Source organism: Pseudorasbora parva, chromosome 2 (assembly GCF_024679245.1).
Source record: "Pseudorasbora parva isolate DD20220531a chromosome 2, ASM2467924v1, whole genome shotgun sequence".
NCBI classification, from domain to species: Eukaryota; Metazoa; Chordata; class Actinopteri; order Cypriniformes; family Gobionidae; genus Pseudorasbora; species Pseudorasbora parva.
Window position 1 is genome coordinate 36,222,765 of NC_090173.1, and position 21,999 is coordinate 36,244,763.

At 37.1% G+C, this 21,999-nt stretch overlaps 1 protein-coding gene across 2 annotated transcripts in view; it reads right to left on the reverse strand.

Annotated features, from left to right (window-relative positions):
• The window catches only part of csnk1da (casein kinase 1, delta a), a 32,389-nt gene extending 13,456 nt beyond the window's left edge, over window positions 1-18,933 (reverse strand). The window contains exon 1 of one of the 2 annotated variants that reach the window (XM_067418601.1): window positions 18,458-18,932. In XM_067418601.1, the coding sequence (XP_067274702.1) occupies window positions 18,458-18,533 (76 nt within the window). In that variant the 5' untranslated portion in view covers window positions 18,534-18,932. Of the gene's footprint in view, window positions 1-18,457 lie in introns of both variants that reach the window. The other variant, XM_067418610.1, reaches the window with a different exon arrangement.
• Window positions 18,934-21,999: the final 3,066 nt, after the last annotated feature.

The following is a 21,999-nucleotide window of genomic DNA, read 5'->3' on the forward strand; positions in this document are numbered from 1 at the left end:
AAATATAATGAATATGAATATGCCCATATGAAAAGACTGCATATCTAAGGTTGACTCACACAGCTTTCCAGTGTGAGGGAGTGGGAACAATTATCTACACTGCTGTACCACCTTCTTTCCGGCCCACCATCTGCTTCAACTCAACATCCTGAGCAAAGGATGCAAAAACTCATCCACCATTATCTGCTGTAACAGACACCCAATGAAACCGATAAAATGAATGACAACACTGTGGCATTTCCAAGGACTATGCCAAGCGTATGTGTTGTGCCTGATGGATGTGGCATGAAAAGCAGAATCAAGCTTCTCTAACTCAGAGTATGGGAAGGGACATGCTACCTGAACCCAGTCTCGCTCTGGAGAAACTGCTACCCTGGTTTGGGTTAATGTTTCATAAATATCTTTGGGATTGTAATGGAAAAAATATATATATATATTAGGGCTGGATATTAACACAAATTTCACAATTCGATTTGATTTCGAATCACAAGCTTGTGGTTCGATCACTTTCAGGTGCTCATTCATGTTTATTTTGAGCAGTAACTGCTATTAAGGCGGATGAGAAGATCAGTTCAGTCCTTCAATCCCCATCATTCTTGGAATTTAAGAATCTATCGTTTTGTAAAAATGAGAATTGATTAAAATCGAGAAATCTATAATTTTTAACCCAACCTTACTATACATGTAGTTACGTTTTGTGTCTGAAAAAGCACACATGAACAGTCTTACATGCTCTTCCAGTCACAACACAGCAGACTACATTCAAATCTGCAATCAAATCTTAACTATGAGAGCGATAAGGCAAACAATCACTGAGGGAAAACATATTACAGTGCCAACTGATGCAGGGAAACCTGCACTGCAGCGAACGACCAAATAATAAGAAAAATATTCATCAGTGACTCCTCGTGTTTCCTGGATAATGGGTAAGCCAGGGGATAGCACACAATATACATAAACTAAAATTACTACTCAATGTGCATACAAAAAGTAAAAAACAAATAGCCACACAGAGTCTCTCAGAAATCAAACTTTGTTTGAGTACAATCAATAAAATACTGCATCATGAACACTTTCTACAATTTGATATGTACATCTTTATAAAAATATTAAAAAAATGATCTGAAATCATCTGTCAAAATTAGGCTGCTATCAACTAGAACATTAGATCACATTTTCTACTATTTGATGTGTGTATTTTAATGTTTAAAACATTGTACTATCATAAATGAATTGAATTGTGGTTATGGAATGGAACTATTTGTTTAATATTGATATTCATTAGAATTGTTTGGGACAAAATGTTGCATCCATAAAAAAAAAAAATAGCACAGAAAAAAAGTTGCCATTTTTATCAGAGCTCAAAACTAGGCCAAGTTTTCTTTTTCTTTTTTTAAATTATTTAGCCTATACTTAAACTTTCTATAAAGATGTTGAATCAAACTTTTGGATTATGCTTTTGATTTGAAAGCATGTTCTCAAAACACAAGACTAGTGTTTGACTATACAGTATTGCTAAATTCACAGCTTTCCTTTTTAGGTGAAAAGAAACGGCCAGATCACCTAATGCAGTGATGATAATAATACCTATACAGACAATATAGTGGACAAATGTATTAAATGTGTGGTGGCGATTATTTCAACCCGAAACGGTGCTCATATACCCGCACTCATTAAAATGTTCTGATACCAAAAACCAATACCAAATCAATGTATAAAATAGAGAGTGTAAATCAAATATAAACTGAATGTTAAATTAAATATTTACGACTATATTCGCTGCTGTGCACGGGCTGATGTGAGAAATGCAAGCTTCATGCATAATTTTTTTTCACAGACATTACTGGTAAGTAGGGATGTCACAAGTACCGGTACTTTGCTACCAAGTCGGTACTGACATTTTTAAAATGTGACAATACCAGCAAATCCAAAATATTGGCAAATAGGTAATTTTACATTTTGTTTTGAAACCAATCGCCTTACACCATCGTCGTCTCAGTCAGCTCCTCACTCTCGTGATGAATGAGATTGACTCCTGCTGCTGCTTACCCTGACGTGGCCATACTCAATTCTAGTCAGAATATGAGTCTGATACTGCTCCATTGGGCTGTAATTATGGGGTGTGTTTCAACCCTATGGTTTCAACCAATCCAGGAAAGACCTTAATTGGATAGACCTACAACCAATCAGAGCAACGCAGCGACGCATAACGTTAGTTGTCAAATGTCAACAGAACTCAACATCACTGTGTTGCCAAGTCTGCGGTATTCCCGAGGGTTGTTTTCCATGTCTGCGGGTTGAAGTGAAGCAACCTCAATTATGTGATAGACCCAGGAATATGAATTTTAGCAGGCAACCCTGCCAAAATAACACACTTTTATCCCACAAATGCCATTTTTTTCCAGAGAATTTTTTTTAGTGGACAAATTCCCACAAAAATTGTCAACATAACTGCATTGGCGATTATCCCAGCAAACATAGTAGATTGTCTCAAATGAATATATAGATACAGATATACATGTGCTGTTGCTTGTTTGATAATTACTTGTTCTTATTTTCTTTATTATTTGACTGCAGTCCCTTTTCCCCCCGCACCGAAACCGTGATGAAAACTGAACCATGAGCAATTTGATCCATTGCACCCCTCTAGTTCAGAAATTCAAATTACCCCCCCCCCCTTTACTGTGTGCAAGCTATCATAACAATATTACCCAAATTATAACAAATAAACAAAAAATTACGAGATAAGAAATTATCTGTATGGTTGTATGTATGGCAGTTTTCCCTGTGTTGAAGGTATCGAATCGAAGATGGAAATTCCCATATCGTGACAACACTATACTGCACACATCAGATTCTTTCAGTGCCTGTGCCAGGACTAGAACAGTTTATAAATTTAAAAACATCATAACTAATAAGTAATAGGCTATTTTCTACACTGGTTTTAAAGCTCGCTCCTGAACGCTGGGTTTTGATGGGCGTGTAACTGGAGACTTGGAAGGCCCACGGCTAGGATTGGATAAGATTTGCATATTTAATGAGCTTAAGCTCCCCTGTCAGTTCAGGGAGAGGCGAGATGGAGGGAGATGCGGCAACCAGAACGATTATCTCGATCACAGGACTTGTAAATGTCTTTATCAAACAAACAATGTTTTATTTCTCATCGACCCACGATTGATTGGACTATTATTTTTATATTACACATAGCCCGCAAGATCGGACAAAATAAGAGTGAACCGTGCGCGCACGTTCGGTGCGCGCCGCCCTTCAGATGTTAGAGAGAAAGAAAATAGTAGAACAAGAACGGAATATAATGAGATTCATTGGCCTGCCGGGCTTTGCAAGCCCTGGCCCATACGTGTCTGAGTCCAGTGTGCTAAAGTTATGCTCTGTTAGACACACACAAGCAAAACGATCTATAACAACGCAATACTATCACATATAAAAACACGTTTTATTCTCATGTGTCGACCGGAGATTTGTTTACAAACGATTCTGCAGTGAAATTAGGTAAACAAAACACCACTGTATTCCCCACGTGAGCTGGAACTTCATTAAAAAGAAATGAAGTATCACACATTCCTAAAATTTTGATCTGAAGGAAGCTTATGCAGTGACTGTGTTCTTCCACAATAACTTGCTTGCTATCTTCTTCCACATTGTAATTACTGCTGGCTTGTGATCGACCGAACAGCTCCATGAGTCGGTGGGCGAGGCTACTGAATTACACGTTCTGTAGAGGTGTTTCGTCGCACAGTGACGCAAGTATGAAGCACAGGACCGTTTGCTGGGCCTGGTGTCTATAAACGCTTTTCTTTGACTAACAAGAAAGTTTTCAGAAACTTGAAACTTATATTACCATGAACTTTTATATATCAAAAGCTCAAGGGAAAGTTGATTTCTCAATTAATCACCCCTTTAAATATGTAATATAAATAATAATTTAAATGTTGGATATGCCCGCAATTTATTTTTACATGTTAAATAAGTGCTATACCAGGATCATGGCGCAGTAGAGCTGGATCCAGTACTCTCCTGTTGAAACTCACTTGTACGTATGCCATGTAAATATTTCTAGCCACTGCTTTTCCTGAATTAGCATGATCTATTTACACTTTGAAAAGCCACTCTAAGAGGTACAAGTAGCACCAGTTAAGCGTGTGCGATATTGACACAAAAGGATCTCACAACATTTTTTTGTGATTTCTTGATAACTATAATTAGATGATATTTTGCCAAGTATGTTATTGTGCTGGTACCTTGGCAGGTTTAAAACTGCTGTGGTCAGCTGAACTGATATTCTTCATATTATGCGTCATCTTTTTTATCTTTATAAAATGTATTTTTTAAACCTAATTACATGCATACATCATGTGTCAATTTCATATACGCAATACCTATTTATTATAACAATACACAATAGGGCTGTTAACAATCAAATTAAATAATTATCAACAAAACCCATCTTTGCAATGCAGAGGAAACACAGAAGCTGCATCTGGAGTGACATTTAGATCTTTTAATGTTTAAACAGCTCAGAGGTGACGATTCATGATTCGGATCGCATGTTAAACCACCACACCGCTGAAAATCACGCGACTTTAACGATACGAATCATGAATCGATACACTGATTCATAATGGTTTGAATCTTTGTTTTGAAATTCGCCCATCACTATACAAGTCGTTATTTAGTTGTTTTTTCAAGGTTATTTAGGCACACAAAAACTATTCTCGTCTCTTCATAAAATGATTGTAGAGCCACTGTAGTGAGATGGACTTTTAATGACATCTTTAGTGCCTTTTCTGGGTCTTGAGAGAGGAAATGACATTGGTGTCAATGAAGGCCTTTCTGAAACATCGGATTTCAACAAAAATATCTTCATTTGTGTTCCGAAGATGAACGGAGGTCTTAGAGGTGTTGAACGGCATTAGGGTAAGTAATTATTGACAGAATTTTCATTTTTGGTGAACTAACCCTTTAATGTGTTATTCACAGTGACCCATGATAAATACATTCTTTCCTAGAATAGCAAGATTGTGACGCATTACAAAACATTTAGTGGTCCGTCAGCATAGGTGCTTGGTTAATCTGACAGTCACTGGAGGTGTCAACACACGGCGATATTATCCGTGACTCTGTGCCAGTAAGGTGTCATGTCAGTGTCAGAGTGTTGGAATAATGTCAGTTACGCATGCCACTATCCACTGGCACATGCACAATGATGCGCTACTATGCATAGTGATGTGTCACTGGCTTCTGTCTGTCAGATGCCATGTCACAAAGTTCATACGGCTACTGGAAATGACTTGACCCTTTTCAATCACGGCTGTAGAGGTTTTCCCATAGTCCCCGAAACCTTAAAGGGGTGATGAATTGAGAAATTAACTTTCCCTTGAGCTTTTAAGGTCATGGTAATATAAGATTATCCTGTAAGTTTCAGAGCTGAAAACTTCCTTTTTAGTCAAAGAAAAGCTTTTATAGACATCAGGCCCCCCCCCAAAAAATTGTGCTTCATCGTGAAACAAAATAAAAACACCTCTAAATAACGTGTAGTTCAGTAGCCCCGCCCACCGACTCATGGAGCTGATCGGCTCTAGCCAGCAGCAATAAACGTGGAAGAAGATATTGTGGAAGAACATAGTCGCTGCATAAGCTTCCTTCAGATCATAATATTAGGAATACGTGACACTTCATTTCTTTTTAATGAAGTTCCAGCTCACGTGGGAAAGGTCATATACGTGTTTGCTTCATTTCACTGCGGAACCATTTGTAAACAAGTCTCAGGTGCTGGATTTGCAGACACAATGGTGTGCCTTCTATAACGGATCCAACAGCAATGGTGCAACAGTATTCCAATCAATCGCGGGGTCATTCATTTTCAATGGGAGCCGGGCGAGCCGAGCTCCGGAGAGAGCAGTGCGGCGCAGCGAGTCTTGGACGATTTGGGCATCGAGGAGAGTTGAAATCAGCTCAACTTTATGGTCATGACCTATGACGCGGTTCGGCGGCAACCAATCAGAATGTAGAAGTGCTCCGCTTGAGAGAAAGCCAGAGAACGCAGGCCTGTAAACTTTGGTTCCAACCACAGTAGTTCCCAAGCAAAATGTAAGAGAAGTTGATCACTGCTGTGCGGGTTTCCCTATCATTTATGACGAGATCAATCATAGTGATGTGTAATGTGTTAAGAAGTCTTGCAACACTATTTCATAGGTGCTAGAACGCTCGTTTTTCAGCGGGTATGCAATTCATTCTTACTTTTACATTTAAACGATTTAATGAGGTTAATTTATACCCTACTTGTGGTCAGTCTATCAATCAACATGCTTGTTTGATTTGCGGCCTCTTTAAATACAGTTTAAAAAAAGAAAAAACATTCGATCTACGTCAGAATGGCAGCGCATCCACGAAGCTTTCTACAGCGTCGTTGCCAGGGCAGCAAGAGCGAATTTTGACGCTCTCGCCGGCGGCGGTGTGAACGCACGGTAAATGATCTCTCCCTCATGTGAACTGACAGGGCCATGGATATGACAGGGGAGCTGAAGCTCACTAAATATGCAAATCTTATCCAATCCTAGCCATGGGCGTTTACTTCTAAGTCTCCATTACAACACACCCATCAAAACCCAGCATTCAGAAGACAGGCACAAAACCAGTTTAGAAAATAGCCTATTACTTATTAATTATGTTTCTGAATGTAAAAACCACATGAAAATCATTAGTTGACCTCAGACAACAGTATAAAAAAAAGAAAAAATCCAGTTCATAACACCATGGGCGTAGATTACGCGGGGGACGTGTCCCCCTCACTTTTAATAAAATGTATTTTCGTCCCCCACACTTTTACTGGGTCTCACCGATCCTAGTCGACCCGCTCCGAGCGGGATTCGAACCGGCGTTACCCTGCGCGGCGGCCGGCAAGTTAACAGGGACGCTAAAAGCAGCCTTCTGTAACCTCGGTTGATAGTGCGCTTCTTGAGGTCACGGGCAAGTGTATTTACATAGAAACCAATGTGAATACATCAAGATTTAAATTCAGAGACAAAAAATAATCTATGCATGACCTGTAATTTTTTTCGAATCTTAATATGAGGAGGGCGCTCTCATAGAAAGTCCAAAAGTGGATTCGTAATACCCAGTCACGCTGGAGCTGCAGCTGAAGGAAAACAATCGTTATGAGAGATGCAACGTGATGACGACAATCAGACGATTGCGACAATATATGCTTTGTGTGTGTTTTTCAAGTCATCTCAATGTAGGCTATTTATTGACAATAAAGTAGGCTATATGAATAATGCAGCTTTTAATGTTTAGTATCTTCTGCTCACCAAGGCTGCATTTTTGTAATGAAAAATAGTTAAAACAGTAATATTTTGAAACATTACTACAAATTAAAACAGCTTTTTGCCTATGTGAATATATAGTAATTTATTCCTGTGATCAAAGCTGTATTTATCATCATTACTCCAGTCTTCAGTGTCACATGATCCTTCACTAATTATTCTCATATAAGGATTTCATAATCAAGAAACATTTCTGATTATTATCTGTGTTGAAAACAGTTGTGCTGCTTAAAAAAATTGTGGAAACCATGATAGCCTACATGTTATTTTTCAGGATTCTTTAATGAATAGAAAGTTCAATGGATAGCATTTGTTTGCATTTATTAAATAAATTATTATCTAATTTGTAATATTAAAAATATCACTTGTAATCAATTTAATGCATGTCTGATCAATAAAAGTATTATTTTCGCTCTTTTTTAATTTTACCACAAATGTTTAGATGGTTTTCACAAATATTAAGCCTCACCATGAGCAGCACAAATGATAATAATCCTAAATGTGTGTTGATCATCAGATCATCATATGAGAATGACCAGTGAAGGACCATGTGACACTGAAGACTGGAGTAATGATGAAAAATTCAGCTTTGATCACAGGAATAAATTACACTTTACTATATATTCACATAGAGAACAGCATGGTTTACATCAGAATATATATTTTTTTACATTGCATAAAATCCGTGGAGTCTTAATGCAGACGTGTTTGTAGTATATAAACCAATCATAAAATTGGCATAAAAAATAGGAGAATAATATTATAGATATTAATTATTGGTTATTGTTCAGCAGTGTATTTGATATCTTGCCCAATTAAAAGCAAGAGATGCGATAAATTATATTGGTCCAAAAAAAAAAAAAAAAAAAAAAAAAAATGGTATTACGACATTTCTGTCCCCCTCACTTCTGAAAAGATGGCTACGCCCCTGCATGACACCTTTAAACCCACCCTGTGGGTACTGCCGTGTGAAAGAATAGTATAACAATCAATAGCTGTCAATACTATATAGCTCTTCAACATTGCTTATGAAAAAAAAAATTGCCAAAGCTGCTAATGCTGGAGCTGCTCAACACAATCAGCCTTATGAAGCTACTATTAAGGCTGAATCGTGAACTAACGATTATTTTTCAATTGATCTATTGATTGTTTTTTCAAATAATCATCAAACAACCACTGAATCTGATAGAAAATAAATTACAAGCATAGATTATTAGAATATAAGAAATATAGTGAAATAATCAGTGATTTACAGTACACAGGGTTCGAAATTAATTACTTTACTTAAAAAAACAACTGTCTCAACTTTTTATTAAACACCCAGATCATGACACAAAAAAAAGTTTTTTTCAGGCTGGACCAGCCAATGCACGAGCAATTTCTATACCAACCAGAGTCTGCAGTAATGCAATGACTTAAGCAATTGGCGAATGGCTCTTATTTAGATGGCGGGATCTATTCCTCCTTATTGGTTGGGTTGGGTATACCTATAAAACCGGTATGTAACCGGACTGAATCAGAACGCAGAGCTCAGTGCCTGAGCTGTCGATTTCAAATTATTTATGTTCCAATAAAAAGCCACTCTTTAATATCATCCACCATTGATTTGTTTTTTTAAAAGTATCGGTTCAGGGATTCATTTAGCATACCCAACCTACTGCATGTTGCACAGTCTCCCATTCATAGCAATACAAGTGCACCGTCTTATATCCAAATTCTTTGATATAATTCAGATTATTTTCTGGTACAATGTGTTTATTTATGATGTGCTTTAAAATGCAAAAGTTGTTAGGCTTCTAAACATGGCTTGTCATCATTCACTTGTATACACTTTCATAGATGACACGTTTAAATACACTAAATATAAACATTTTATTTAATTATTTTATTCCAGTTACTTTATATTGCCTTTAAATTGATATATTACTTTACTCACACAACGCAAGTGCGAAAACATTTAAACGTTTTTTAATAGTCAATGTTAAAAATCACAAATATTACAATAGATAAATCTTGTCTTTTTTTGTAAAACCTTTTTTTGTTTGTTTTTATAGCACCTGTGGTTTTTAAAAAGCCGTGCACACAGCCTATATGAACTAACCTCTCAACATTTATGCTAAGGAGAATATCCAACGCAAATTTGAGGGGACAAACAGGATTATGTACTTCTGCTCAGTTAGTGACACTGGACATCTACCACACTGCAAACGCCAACACTTTTTAATAATTTAATAGAATGTCTACTTTCTTTGTATAACAGTTCTATCTAAAACCATTTTAGACAGGACTGTTAAACAGACCTGTGGTTTTACTCAGCCAGTACAGCCGGAGAAGCAGCGGATAGCCAATAGCTGGCCTCGTTTTGTCACGTGCTTCCCACACAGTCGCGTCTCTCTGCAGCCCAGCATTCAGTGAGATGGCAGTGATGCTTTTGACACGTGTGCGCATCTGCATCATCAGCGCAAAGCGGTCATTTTTGTTCATTTTAGTAGGATCTGATCTAGAGGAGAGTAGTTATATCGTCACCTGTAATTGCTACCAATTCACGTAAGTTTTTCCATTTTGCATTAAAACAGTGTTAAACGACAGTGTTAAACTGAACGAACGCCGGTGCAGCAGGCGCGCGCATGCACATCAAATAGACAGAATGCAATCGAGACCATTAATATTCAGCGGAAAAACAAATTTATCTGAAATATCTGCTTTTGGATGCTAAATTTATGTTTAAAAATGAACATGTCAACATATGACAGTAGTAACTGTAAAGGGATAACAGCGTGAAATTGAATATAAATGTAAGGCGTTTCTACAGGATAAAGAAATGACAATAACAGTTACTGACTGTTTCTGTAGAACATCCTCCCTGGTAGCACTGAATTTGTTTTTCTTTAATATAATTTTAATGTAAAGATTTACTTATGCTTAGTAACTTTTTTGCAAATAATGTAAGCTACGGCACAGGTACACCCTTATTGGAAATTGCCATGGTTATATGATGGTACAACCATGTTTATATTACAATAAATCCATGCGTGGGTTTTATGAACCGTGCCACCCCTAATATGCACCTAAAACAAACATCAGTTGCAGTTTTCATCCATTTTATTTATTGTTTTTGGTATTTATTCAAGTGCATTTTTGTTTAAAGACGGAGTCCATTGTTTTTGGTTGTTTTGTTAATTTATTGTGGATATTTAAAATGTTTTCTGTTTTCAGTGTTAAATAGTCTTTAGAAATAAACGTTTACCTGCATTATTATGCCATTATCATTATTTTAGATGAAAATGGTCTCAGAACGACAATATTATCGTCCATCAAAATGTATCATCGTGACATTCAGCAATGCCGTTTAAAAACTGAGCAAATTCCTTTGCGGCCAGAGATTCAGGCCCCGTCCAACCCGGAGACGCGTTTAGCTGTATACGTAAATTTTGTACCGTATCAGCGTTTCGTCCACACGGATCCGGCGTTTTAGAAGCATGCATCCGATATTTTTCGAAACCGGGTCCCAAAGCGGATAAATCTGAAAACGATCATCTTCCGTCTTCGTGTGTACAGCGAATCCGTATATTTTCTGAAACAGTGATGTCATCACACTACGTCCAGCACGGTGAAAGAGGGATACAACTACGGGCACTGGGCATGCGCACATCAATATCACGTAATTTAATTAACATATCTGCATTGTTGTAAGGGTATGTTTTTGGTTGGGGTAGGTGTAGGCATTAATAAAACACATCTGTTAAGTAGCAAATGTATTTATTGTTATTTTATTGTGAGATTTTGCCTCACCTGCGACCAATGCTATACCCCTGCTAGCCACAACTCTTCTTCTTCGTTTTTAGTGTATTTCTGTGGCAGAATTACAGCGCCACACACTGGCCTGGCATGCAAACTACATCGTTTTTAGTCCGTTTTTGTAATCTCCTGTGGACGCAGATATTTCTTGAAACGAGGGGAAAAAAAGATCGGATTGGGAAAGCGCTGGCTTCGTGTGGACAGAGCCTCAGATATTTTTTAAGGTTCTTGCTACGATTTATAGCTGTCAGTGTGCAAGACTACTCACACCAGTCCATTTCCATCTAAATTGAGTCCATTGTTGGGGATGGTGAGGTTTTCCTGTCACACACCAGTGAGACCGGGCTTCACAGCCCCAATCACCCTGCCTTTTTTAGCTTCACATTACAAGAGCATTAACAGGGAAAGAGAAACAGCTACACAACTGATACATTAGAGGCATATTACTACTATAATAAACACGAGCAAAGCCTGGACACAATCAGACCTATCACAAAAAGCAAAGTCTATGCTCTAAAATAGCCCATGCAAACAACAACAACACACAAACACACACAAAAAAAAATCAAGGATCAATGTAACTGGTTTGAGACAGTCAAGAGGTGTCATGGCTTCATGAATGTCACACCACCACTACTGGTAAATATCAAAGACTGCACAGATATGTACAGTGGAATTTGATTTGCCTGGGCACATTTAGAGGAGAGAATGTTCTTCCTCCCCTATACTGATAGCACGTCATGGGATATGTTCAGACACATCCACACAATACATAAGTAAACACTACAGGAGCCCATCCTTAACATAGATGTCTACGTATGACATTGGTTCAACAGCAAATTACATAAATGGCCATGATGATTTTGAAGTCTGCATATCGATCATGGTTTAGAGCTCCTCTGCCTTCCCTTTTCATCTGCTTGCATTTCAGGTTCCTTCATAAGACTTTGCTGTTTTTGCCTTCAAGATAAATCTGCAATAATTTCCTGGGGAAGACTTCCATGATCTTATCTTGGAGATCAATAAAATTCAGCTGTCCCCCCACTGCAGGCAGCTGGCATGCTTCTCAACCCCCATCCTGCACACCAGGCCCAGGGCCCTCCAGAGGGATTGAAGGTTTGGCCTGAGCCTGTCTGGAGAACAAATTGGTTGCACTCATCTCATTCAAGTGCATATGCTCACATTTATTTTATGTGACCAAAAGGTTGTTGGTTTGTGCAGTGGAGACAGATGGATACTTGTGCTGCAGCGTTGAGAATGGAGATTCAATTCATTAGAGAAAGATCTGCTAAATAAGCATCTTGGTAATATGAGAGAACAGCATGTAAAACTGTGTGGGTCTAATACCTGTTCAGCTACACAAAAAGAGGGTTGAAAAAATATGATTTATGACAACACTGTTATAAACAATTAGAGCTGTTAAAATTAACGTGTTAATAACCTGTTAACTAGAGCTGGGCAATATGGCTTAAAACTGTATCACGATATAAGTGTATATTTTTTATAGGGATGCACCGATCCGATACTCAGGATCGGTATCGGCTCCGATCCGCCATTATTTGCCGGATCAGTTATCGGACAGACAGGAGCGATCCAAATTCTATCCTGTGCATATAATATTGTGTTATTGTTAAGCCCCAGTGCCCCACAAAAGGTACAAAAACATTATAAGGCAACATCAACGATTTCTGCACTATATTATACGTGTTCTGAAGCCATTCCATAGTTTAATGTGAGGTACAGATGAATAATTAAGTCATTCAACTAAAGTTCATGTCAATGCATGCTTCCCTTCGCTGCGGCTGTCAGTCACTCTCCATTCAGCTTTAAACGGTGTCGCGTTCAGTTACGACAGTCAACACGAAATTCTCTGTAAAATTATCTATCATTTCTGTTATTATGCTTGATCTGTAGATAACTATTTATAGTTTCTCATAAAATGACCATCTTTCTGGCGTTTATTGCTGTAAAGCCTGTTACTTTCTACCGGTTGTCGGTTAGATCACAACACTGGACTAGTTATTGTATTGTTCTTCACACACAGTAACTGAAATGTTAAACTGTTCAAATAAATGGCGTATAAGAATACTGCATAGATACAATACGCGTCGATAATTCTTATTTTGAACTTCTCAATGCAGGCGGAGCATGGAGCATGGAACATGGAGCATGTGACTATGTTGCTTCAAGCGCATCATCCTGCGCACGGGATGCGCATACACGCTTCGAGACGCTCGTATTATAATACTTTTGCGCTATGAAAGCCTTATTAATAGCTTTTCTTGTTCTGGTCTATCTATAATATGTTTATGCCTAATTAAAAAGATGCACTATACATTAAAAATAAGTTAATTTCTTAGTATATAGGCCTAATATATTTTGTGTAACATTTTACCAGATTTACAGCTACACATTCACTTTTGTGATTTCCTTGATTTTTTACCCACTAAATGTTTAGATTTTATACAATTATTGTGCACAACTTTTGCTGCTGAATTATCCACTAATCTAATTTATTCACCATAGTAGTAGGCTATTTTTGTCATTTGTGATTTTTATATATTTTTTTATTTGTTGTAGTTTAACAAACTTCAGCCTTGTTTATACTTTCGTCAGTGGAGGCTCACACTACGGAGCCAGACGAAAGTATAAACAAGGCTGAAGTTTGTAAAACAATTTTGTATTATTACCAGTCTTGGTGGGGATGACGGTCTTGCAAAATTTGCAGACGACATCACTCCAAGCCGGTTCTGTTTACTGAAGAACCCAACACGAGACAACAATATGGCACAACTAAACATAATACTGGTACATGATTGGCTATTAGCATGTCCCTCCCACTTCAATGTTGCTAGGTTACCAAAGTGTGAGTGTGCCTTTGTTCATGCAACCAAACTTGCTTCTTCCGAATATATACAGAAACCATATGATTTGCGATAGAGTTGTTTTATCTAAGGCTAAACTTGCTTTAGTAGGCCTGTATTTAAGGTATAATTCACACAAACACAAATTAACAAATCTAGGCTGCCTACCACAAATGTAAACTCTGTCATCATGTTTTATTATTTACCTTCCAAACACAAATGAAGATATTCTTTATGAAACCTGAGGGATTTATGCCCCTCCATTTTTAAAGTCCATTCCTCTCAAACTTAAAAAATGCAAAGAATGTCATAAAGGCATGTAAAAAAATAACTAATCGAGTGTCTAATCCAAATCTTCTTTAGCATTCAAGTCTTCTGAAGAGACACAATGGCTTTATGTGATAAATACATTTAACCCGACGCACATACTGTAGTAAACACAGACGTTCAAATGATTGCGTGACGTGCAAAAAAAAGAGAGGGAGCAAATGCAGAATTAAAATTCAAACATCATGTGGAAAAGTGCTTATAGGGTTGAAAATCTAACAAAAAATTTGGGCAATAAAGATGTTAATTTTTTATGCTAACTAGGGATGGGACAGTATGAAAATTGGGACAGTGTGTTTGCTGGTACGACCTACATCTACTGAACTGCCAATAAAAATGCGTCATGAAATCAACACGACATCTTAAAACCGTTTGCTCTGTTCCCTTCCTCTTTCTTTGGCTGCTTGTTCTTTTTCAGCACACATAAAAACTGCAGTGCACACTAATGATGTTTTTCATTTCATTCTATAGAAGCCTATAGTAGCCAACGAGTCAAGAGGTGTCATCATCGTAGGGTCTACATGCATGTCGTGTGATTTGTAATGACCTTATTGGATTGCTATATCGATATGTATCGATACAAGGAATATATGAAACGGTACGATACTCAATTTCTACATGATATATGATCAGTATCAGTATCCAGCAGCGCTCTCCTCTCCGACAGTTGACACGTACCAGCATATTCTCAGCCCGTTTAACCCTGAGAACAGGGAACGCCTGTTCTGCTGGTCTTTTCCAGTGTGTGATTGGTCTGAATTTTGCGCGAGATTGCACATAATTCCACTAATCCCCGCAGATTTTGTGCTCAATTCTGAAGCACACACACACTGTAATAAAGCCGCCTCTGACATACAAGTGCAAACATTTGCTTCTTTTTCCAGCTTATTTTGGTCAAATAAACTCAAAAAATTCTCAGTGCACATCTTGAAAAGTATTAACATAAACACAGTCGTAAACAGTTTCACAATTCAGGAAGAATGAGTAACAGGAACAGTTTTTATGATCCATGCGTGCGTCAGGTTTTAAAGGGACAGCATTTATTTGTTATTCAAACTACAAAAAGACAAACGATCACACTGCTCTTGACAGATCAACTTGTTTAACTTTAATGGTTTCATCTGTAGGCTATTTAATTTTTTACAAAGAACATTATCCAATGTTGTTCTAAATTTAATTACTTTGCTTTTTTTATTCAGTTTCTTACCTGAATGTTAGACCTACCTGAAAAAAAGATGTCTATTATGTTTGTTTATTTTATTCTATTGTATTTATTTGTGCTATTGTTTGTAATCTGTTTATTTGTTCTTATTTTATTACTGTTTACTCATCTTTTTAAATTCAATTTACCATTCAAAATCAAGCTTCCATCTGCTGTGTGCAAGCTATTGAAACAATTACCCCATTGTAAAAAATACATTGAGTTCGCAAATATTTGTGAGAATTTTAATAGTAATTGATCAATGTTTATGAGAAAAAGGTTAAAAGCTTTATCATATAAACTGTTTTCTTTTCATAATAAATCTTTGATAGCTTAGACTTTCAATAGATGGACATAATTATTATTATATATATATATAAATATCTATTTGACAGTTCACATTATTCATCATTTCTTTTTTACTGTGGTATCGATTTAGTATCGGTATCGAGGTATTTTATTCTGGTATCATATTGAAGTCAATTTTGGTATCGTGACAACACTAGAAAGCGGTAATAACACTGTAATCTATGTGGGGTCTATATGAGGTCAGAGAGCTCTCGGATTTCATCAAAAATATCTTAATTTGTGTTCTGAAGATAAACTAATGTCTTACAGGTTTGGAACAACATGAGGGTGAAGAATTAATGACAGAATTTGCATTTTTGGGTGAACTATCCCTTTAACATTAATTTCATAAATCATTAATTTATTGACCCTAATTTTATTCTATTATTACAATTATGACTGTACAAACAAAAACAAATATTTATTTACTGGAGATAATGGAAACAATGCACATAGTGCCACTAAAAATATTCTTGGCTGCATGGTTTAACAAGCCACAAGACAGCTCCATGTTTTCATGAGCGCTTTGTGAGTATTTCAACCTGGTTCACGTAGGCAGGCCAATGCTGTACTTTTTAAGAGGCTTGTTAGAGAGAGCATGTGTTGTTGATCAGGTCTGTCTGGCCTCCCTTAGCCCCAGCTGGAGTTCATCAGGCTCTGCCTCCCCAGGTGTGGGGATATTGGGAGTCTTTACATAAGCCCCTTAGCGAGTACATGGACATTAGCTGTTTCCAGTACACCAGCTGAATCACCACTGTTGCATAACATTTAGGCACTTTGTAATTCACACACTTGTATTGTACTATTGAACAATTACTGCCAAACCGACATGTATAAGATGTGTAACATAACTCTAGAGGGGACAGTCGTGGCACGACATCCACTCTGATTGTGCCATCCTGCAGCAAATAGAAACAAAGAGCCCAGTTTGTAAACAGTAAACAGCCACAAAATCAGCTGATCTACTTTTCCCTACTTTGTTTGCAAGCCTCAATGGACTTCTGCAAAAAAAAAAGTGTGGGTAATTTCGCAAGAACATACTGGACAACCGATTTGGAACTAACGGTTGTTTTTTAAGCCATTTCTGGAAAGAAGTACAGAGAGGAGGCGTGGAGTATTCCTTCACCAAAGTACTGCAAAGAGTGTATCATAAACACAACTCAGGCCAGCAATGAGATCACTGCACACAACTCCAACGGGGAAACAAAAACGAAGGAGTTGTGCAAGAGCACAAAAGCTCAAACCACCAGGAACCATATGCATCCCCTTATTGCAGGGAGTAGTTTATTAAACTTTGTATCACAAGTCAAACCATAAATTCCTGCACAGGATGCTTCACACGGGAGCCAAAAAACAAAGACTGGTGCTATGCCCTGAACCACATATAACTGGCAGCCTTCAATATCTTCATTGTGATGACATAAGAACTTACAAAAAAGGTGAATTAAAGGCAGCTGCCTACAACAATACTTTGCAGCCTTAGGCCCTCAAAACCAATGACGAAAGCAAATATTACATCAGAAGCGCCTTTCACAAGACCCAGTGGAAGTTAAGTTGAAACTTGCACGCTAAGGGAACTTGCCAGCTAGTTTAATTTGTGCATAACAGACCTTTTATAAAGGTTTGTATAATTAAAGACCTCTACCAACATGTAGAAACAACTCAGAAGTTCCAAAGGTCTGATCACACAAGCTACAGACAGACAGCATGCCATACAAATGCTAAATAAGTGTTTACCTGTGACAAAGTACTTCCCTTCCTGTTCTCTATCAGGCATTTCAATGTTTCTCCTGACAACCCAGTGAGATAAATCTGTATATATTACTGTTTATTCTAGTGTAGCAAAGTCATTAAAAGGGACATATCAATATTATAATATTAGATGTTAGAGAGACAGGCTGAACTAGCCATCAGATTGGCTTTGACAGGATATCCTGGGACATTTCACTACACGTTTTAAACGCGAGACTCCTCCAACACACCTTCCAAAATAATTATAAAAATAATGACATTAAAATGTAACGTTACTTGACAGGCAAGCAAACAAAATGCATAACCGTGTATTTACAAATGTCAAAGCTCTAAAGCTGTGTACCGTATTATATCTATAACTAATCTGAGACCTACCGTCGCTTCAATATTTGTTTTATAGTAAGTTGGGTAACAGAGCACAGCAGATTCTTGACGATATAATATCTATTACCTAACAATATGTAAGTTATAAAGCATAGGCTGTCTAGGTTGGACTGCCTGATTCTGTATTTTCACTCAAGAAAAGCTTAATGGTGTCACGTAAAATTCATAACAATATGTATTCAAATACGAATATAGGTCTAATGTATTTTTTAAACTGATCTCCAGTTAACCGTCGTGTTAAACTACCCATCAAAATAGCTGGTTAGTGAGGGTTTTCTGGTTTCCAAGCTAACGTTACACTGAATAGGACCTTCAAGAGCAGCTGACTATAGGGGACACTGGGAATATAATTGATATTTCAAAACAAAATATGGTGTATAGCTTTACTAAACTGACAAACAATACTCAATAAAAGAAAGGTGAAAAAATCAATTACTTACCCAAATAAATGTCACCAAAGGATCCAGAGCCAATTTTCCTTCCCAGTCTGTATCGGTTTCCTACTCTCAATTCCATGATAAATGGCTAAATTACACAGCTAGCGATTGAGCTAGCTTTAACTGGAATAATTTAAATTATATTAGTTCGGAGTGTTTGATAAAATAAACAAAAATCAGTCCTTTGTTATCCGTCTATTCTTCTATCTCTCCCAGCCAGAATCCCCCTGCTAGCTTGCTAATTCCCTTCACAGTAGCTACCCAATTTTCACCAGTCGTTTTCTAACATTCCGAATCGGAAACTAACAAAATATTAGGCTTATTAAAAAGAGTAAAGTGTGAACTTTATGCTCTAGTCAATTTTACCCCGAAAATAGTTCGATTAAAAAGGGATGAAGTCGGATTTTGAGAGCGACTCCCTTCCTGTCCTGCTGGCCCTGGATCTACCATTTACTCTCTCTGTGTGTATCTTCTACAACAGAAGCCCCATCAGCTGAATAATCCAGCAGACTGCAGTGACGTCACTTCCCCTAGCAACAACGAGCCACTGGAAATTCTCGGGTTTAGAAAAAACCAACCGTATGGCGTATGCTAGAATTCCTATTGTTAAATCTATTGAAATTTCGACACATCCATAACCATAGCTTTAGTAATATATTAGGTATGTTTATTTTAAGTTGGTTTATGGGTAAAAGTGGTTTATTAGCGTTATTCTCAATAATAAAGGTGGAGGATGCACAGCCTCAAGGATGTAAACAAATATTTTAACATACAATAAATATATATATATATATATATTTTATTCAATTTATGCAATTCCTGAATTACATTTATATGCTATTGTCTCAGTTGTAGCCTTTTCAGTCTTTGTTAAAAATGGAAAATTACCGTTTACATTCATGGCTGTTTACTGTGGGTGATCATGATGATGTTTCAGGAAGATACCTTGCAAAACCAGTTGCAAAGTTGAAACTGATGCTAAACACATAACTGACATCTTCTTTCAAGTCATAAAATAAAAAAGGACTTGATGGCGATAAAAGATAATGTACACAGTTCCTGTTTAATGTTGATTGGGTTTAAAGTGGTTATCCTTGAAGAGAAACAGTTTATTACAGTAGACTTAGCTCTGAATATCATCTGCATTTTTAAAGGAATAGTTCCCCCATACAGATTTTGTCATCCTTTACACATCCTCAAGTTGTTGCAAACCTGTATGAATTTCTTAGTTCTGCTGAACACAAAATAAGGTATTTTGAAGAATGTCTGTAACCAAACAGTTGAATTCCATAGTATTCGCCTCCCCCCAATGAAAGTCAATGGGGCACAACTGTTTAGTTCCCAATATTCTTCAGAATATCTTCTTTTGTGTTCAGCAGAGCTAAGAAATTCATACAGATTTGGAACAACTTGAGGGTGAGTAAATTATAACAGATTTTTTTTTAACTGTCCCTTTAAAACCAAACTGTTTCTAATTGTCACAAATATAATTGAAATGTCACATGACTTGAAATAAACAAGCGAGACCATACTCTTAATAATGATAGCCTAATCCATACCAAAGAAAGCATATAATCGTACAAGCTGAATTTATTGACAACTTCATTTGATGCCGAAACAATATGAAACAAATATATCAAATTGCATGCAGTTATATTTATTTATGTAATAGGCTTATTTTAGTTCAAATTTAAGCTTTGTGTAACTTATATTTCATGAAGTCATCTTTTGAGATGCTGTACAATGTGACAAGCTGTCTAAAAGAATAAGGATTTTTCAAAACAACAAACAAACATACAATTGTGCTCTCTTGGCAGTCAGTCTTGAAAGACAACTTTACTCAGTATTTGGAGCTCTCTTTCTCATGATCATTTTCGATGATAACGCCCATAGAAGCTGGTGTTGTATTCGATGTGTTGTGATTGGTCAGAGCACAGCCAATGCTTGAAACTGAATGGATGAGAGTCACATGACTGAATTACTCAGCTTTTGTTGCATGTGCTCAGTCACGTTGAGAGCAATGCGCCAGGAAACTCTGTGACCGCCCACATACCAGATTTCGAAAAGAGTAGCTCCAACACACTGTTATAGTGCAGTCATAAGCAGCACTTTATAAGATCCAAATAGAGGACTATGGGGGAAAAATACTTTCACAACAAACAAAGCTGACAAAACAAATGTTAATGTTCTTTTACAGTTACAAATGCTCTGTCAACACAAATGTCCTCAAAACATGATGAAACAATTGCCTGCTTGTTGATTCTATTAATAATAAAGAGAAGTGTCACAACACTGACATTCTATTCAACACATCTCAAAGTGCTTATATTACAATGTATTTAGCTTAGTACAGATGTATTGAATAACTTAAGACCAAAGTTATGATAGAAAAATACATATTTTTAAACTGAATGAAAATTAATCATTTTGCCTTATAATAATAACTCATGTATATTAAAGGGGTGGTTACAGGTTTTTTTCTAGGCTTGGTTGTGTTTATGGGGCGCAGTATAACATGTCTTAATACTTTTTTTTATTTTAAACGCTGTATTTTTTGTATATTTCACCTTTATTCCACACCGCTGTCTCCACTGTCCTTTGAACGGCTCGTTTGCGTCCTGCTTCTATGAAGCCCATCCCTCCGAAAAACGCAATGGTCTTAGATTGGTTAGATGGCCAAATGTAGTTTCATGTATTTTTATTGGCTGAAGTGCCAAGCACAGGTTGTCCGGAAACGCCACACCCCTTAGCATTACAGGCAAGTCACATCTGGGGCAGTGTTTATGTTAATAGCAAGGGTTTATGATGTCACCAACCCAGGAAGAAGCTCGTTGTAGTCCATACCGGCCGTTTTTGTAGACATGAAACTGCCATAACCTTAAAAGACAATATCTCCGTGTGCATTGAATTTCAGCACTGTAACTTTGCAGATACTGTTTATGCTCAAGCCGCAACATTACACACTAACTAAAGTTAAAAAAGTGCAAAAAATTGCATGCAACCACCCCTTTAACTTCTACTAACTTATTTTGCTATTGGTTAATGAATGTGTAAGCATTCATCTGAACTAAAAATATAGTCAAATATAATCAATGTAGACCCACTTGCATTCCTCCCTCCTTGTGCAACACACACACACATCTGGTGCGGGGACTCGTCATTGGCGTAGCTAATGGTTTTTATACTGTAAATCATATATTCTATCCCCCTACCCCTAAACCTACCCGAGTTTACCACGAAACGTTCTACATTTTTTTTATTTCCAAATGTGTATTATTTATAAGCTTTTGTACCTATGGGGACCTCAATTTAGGTCCCCACAGTGACACGAGTCCCCATAAATCTATGTGCATTTCAGATTGAAGTCCCCACAGGAATAGAAAAACATGTATACGTACACTCTCTCTCTCTCTCTCTCTCTCTCTCTCTCTCTCTCTCTCTCTCTCTCTCTCTCTCTCTCTCTGTATGTATGTATGTATGTATGTATGTATGTATGTATGTATGTATGTATAACTAAATAACTTTAACTATATAACGTTTTTATA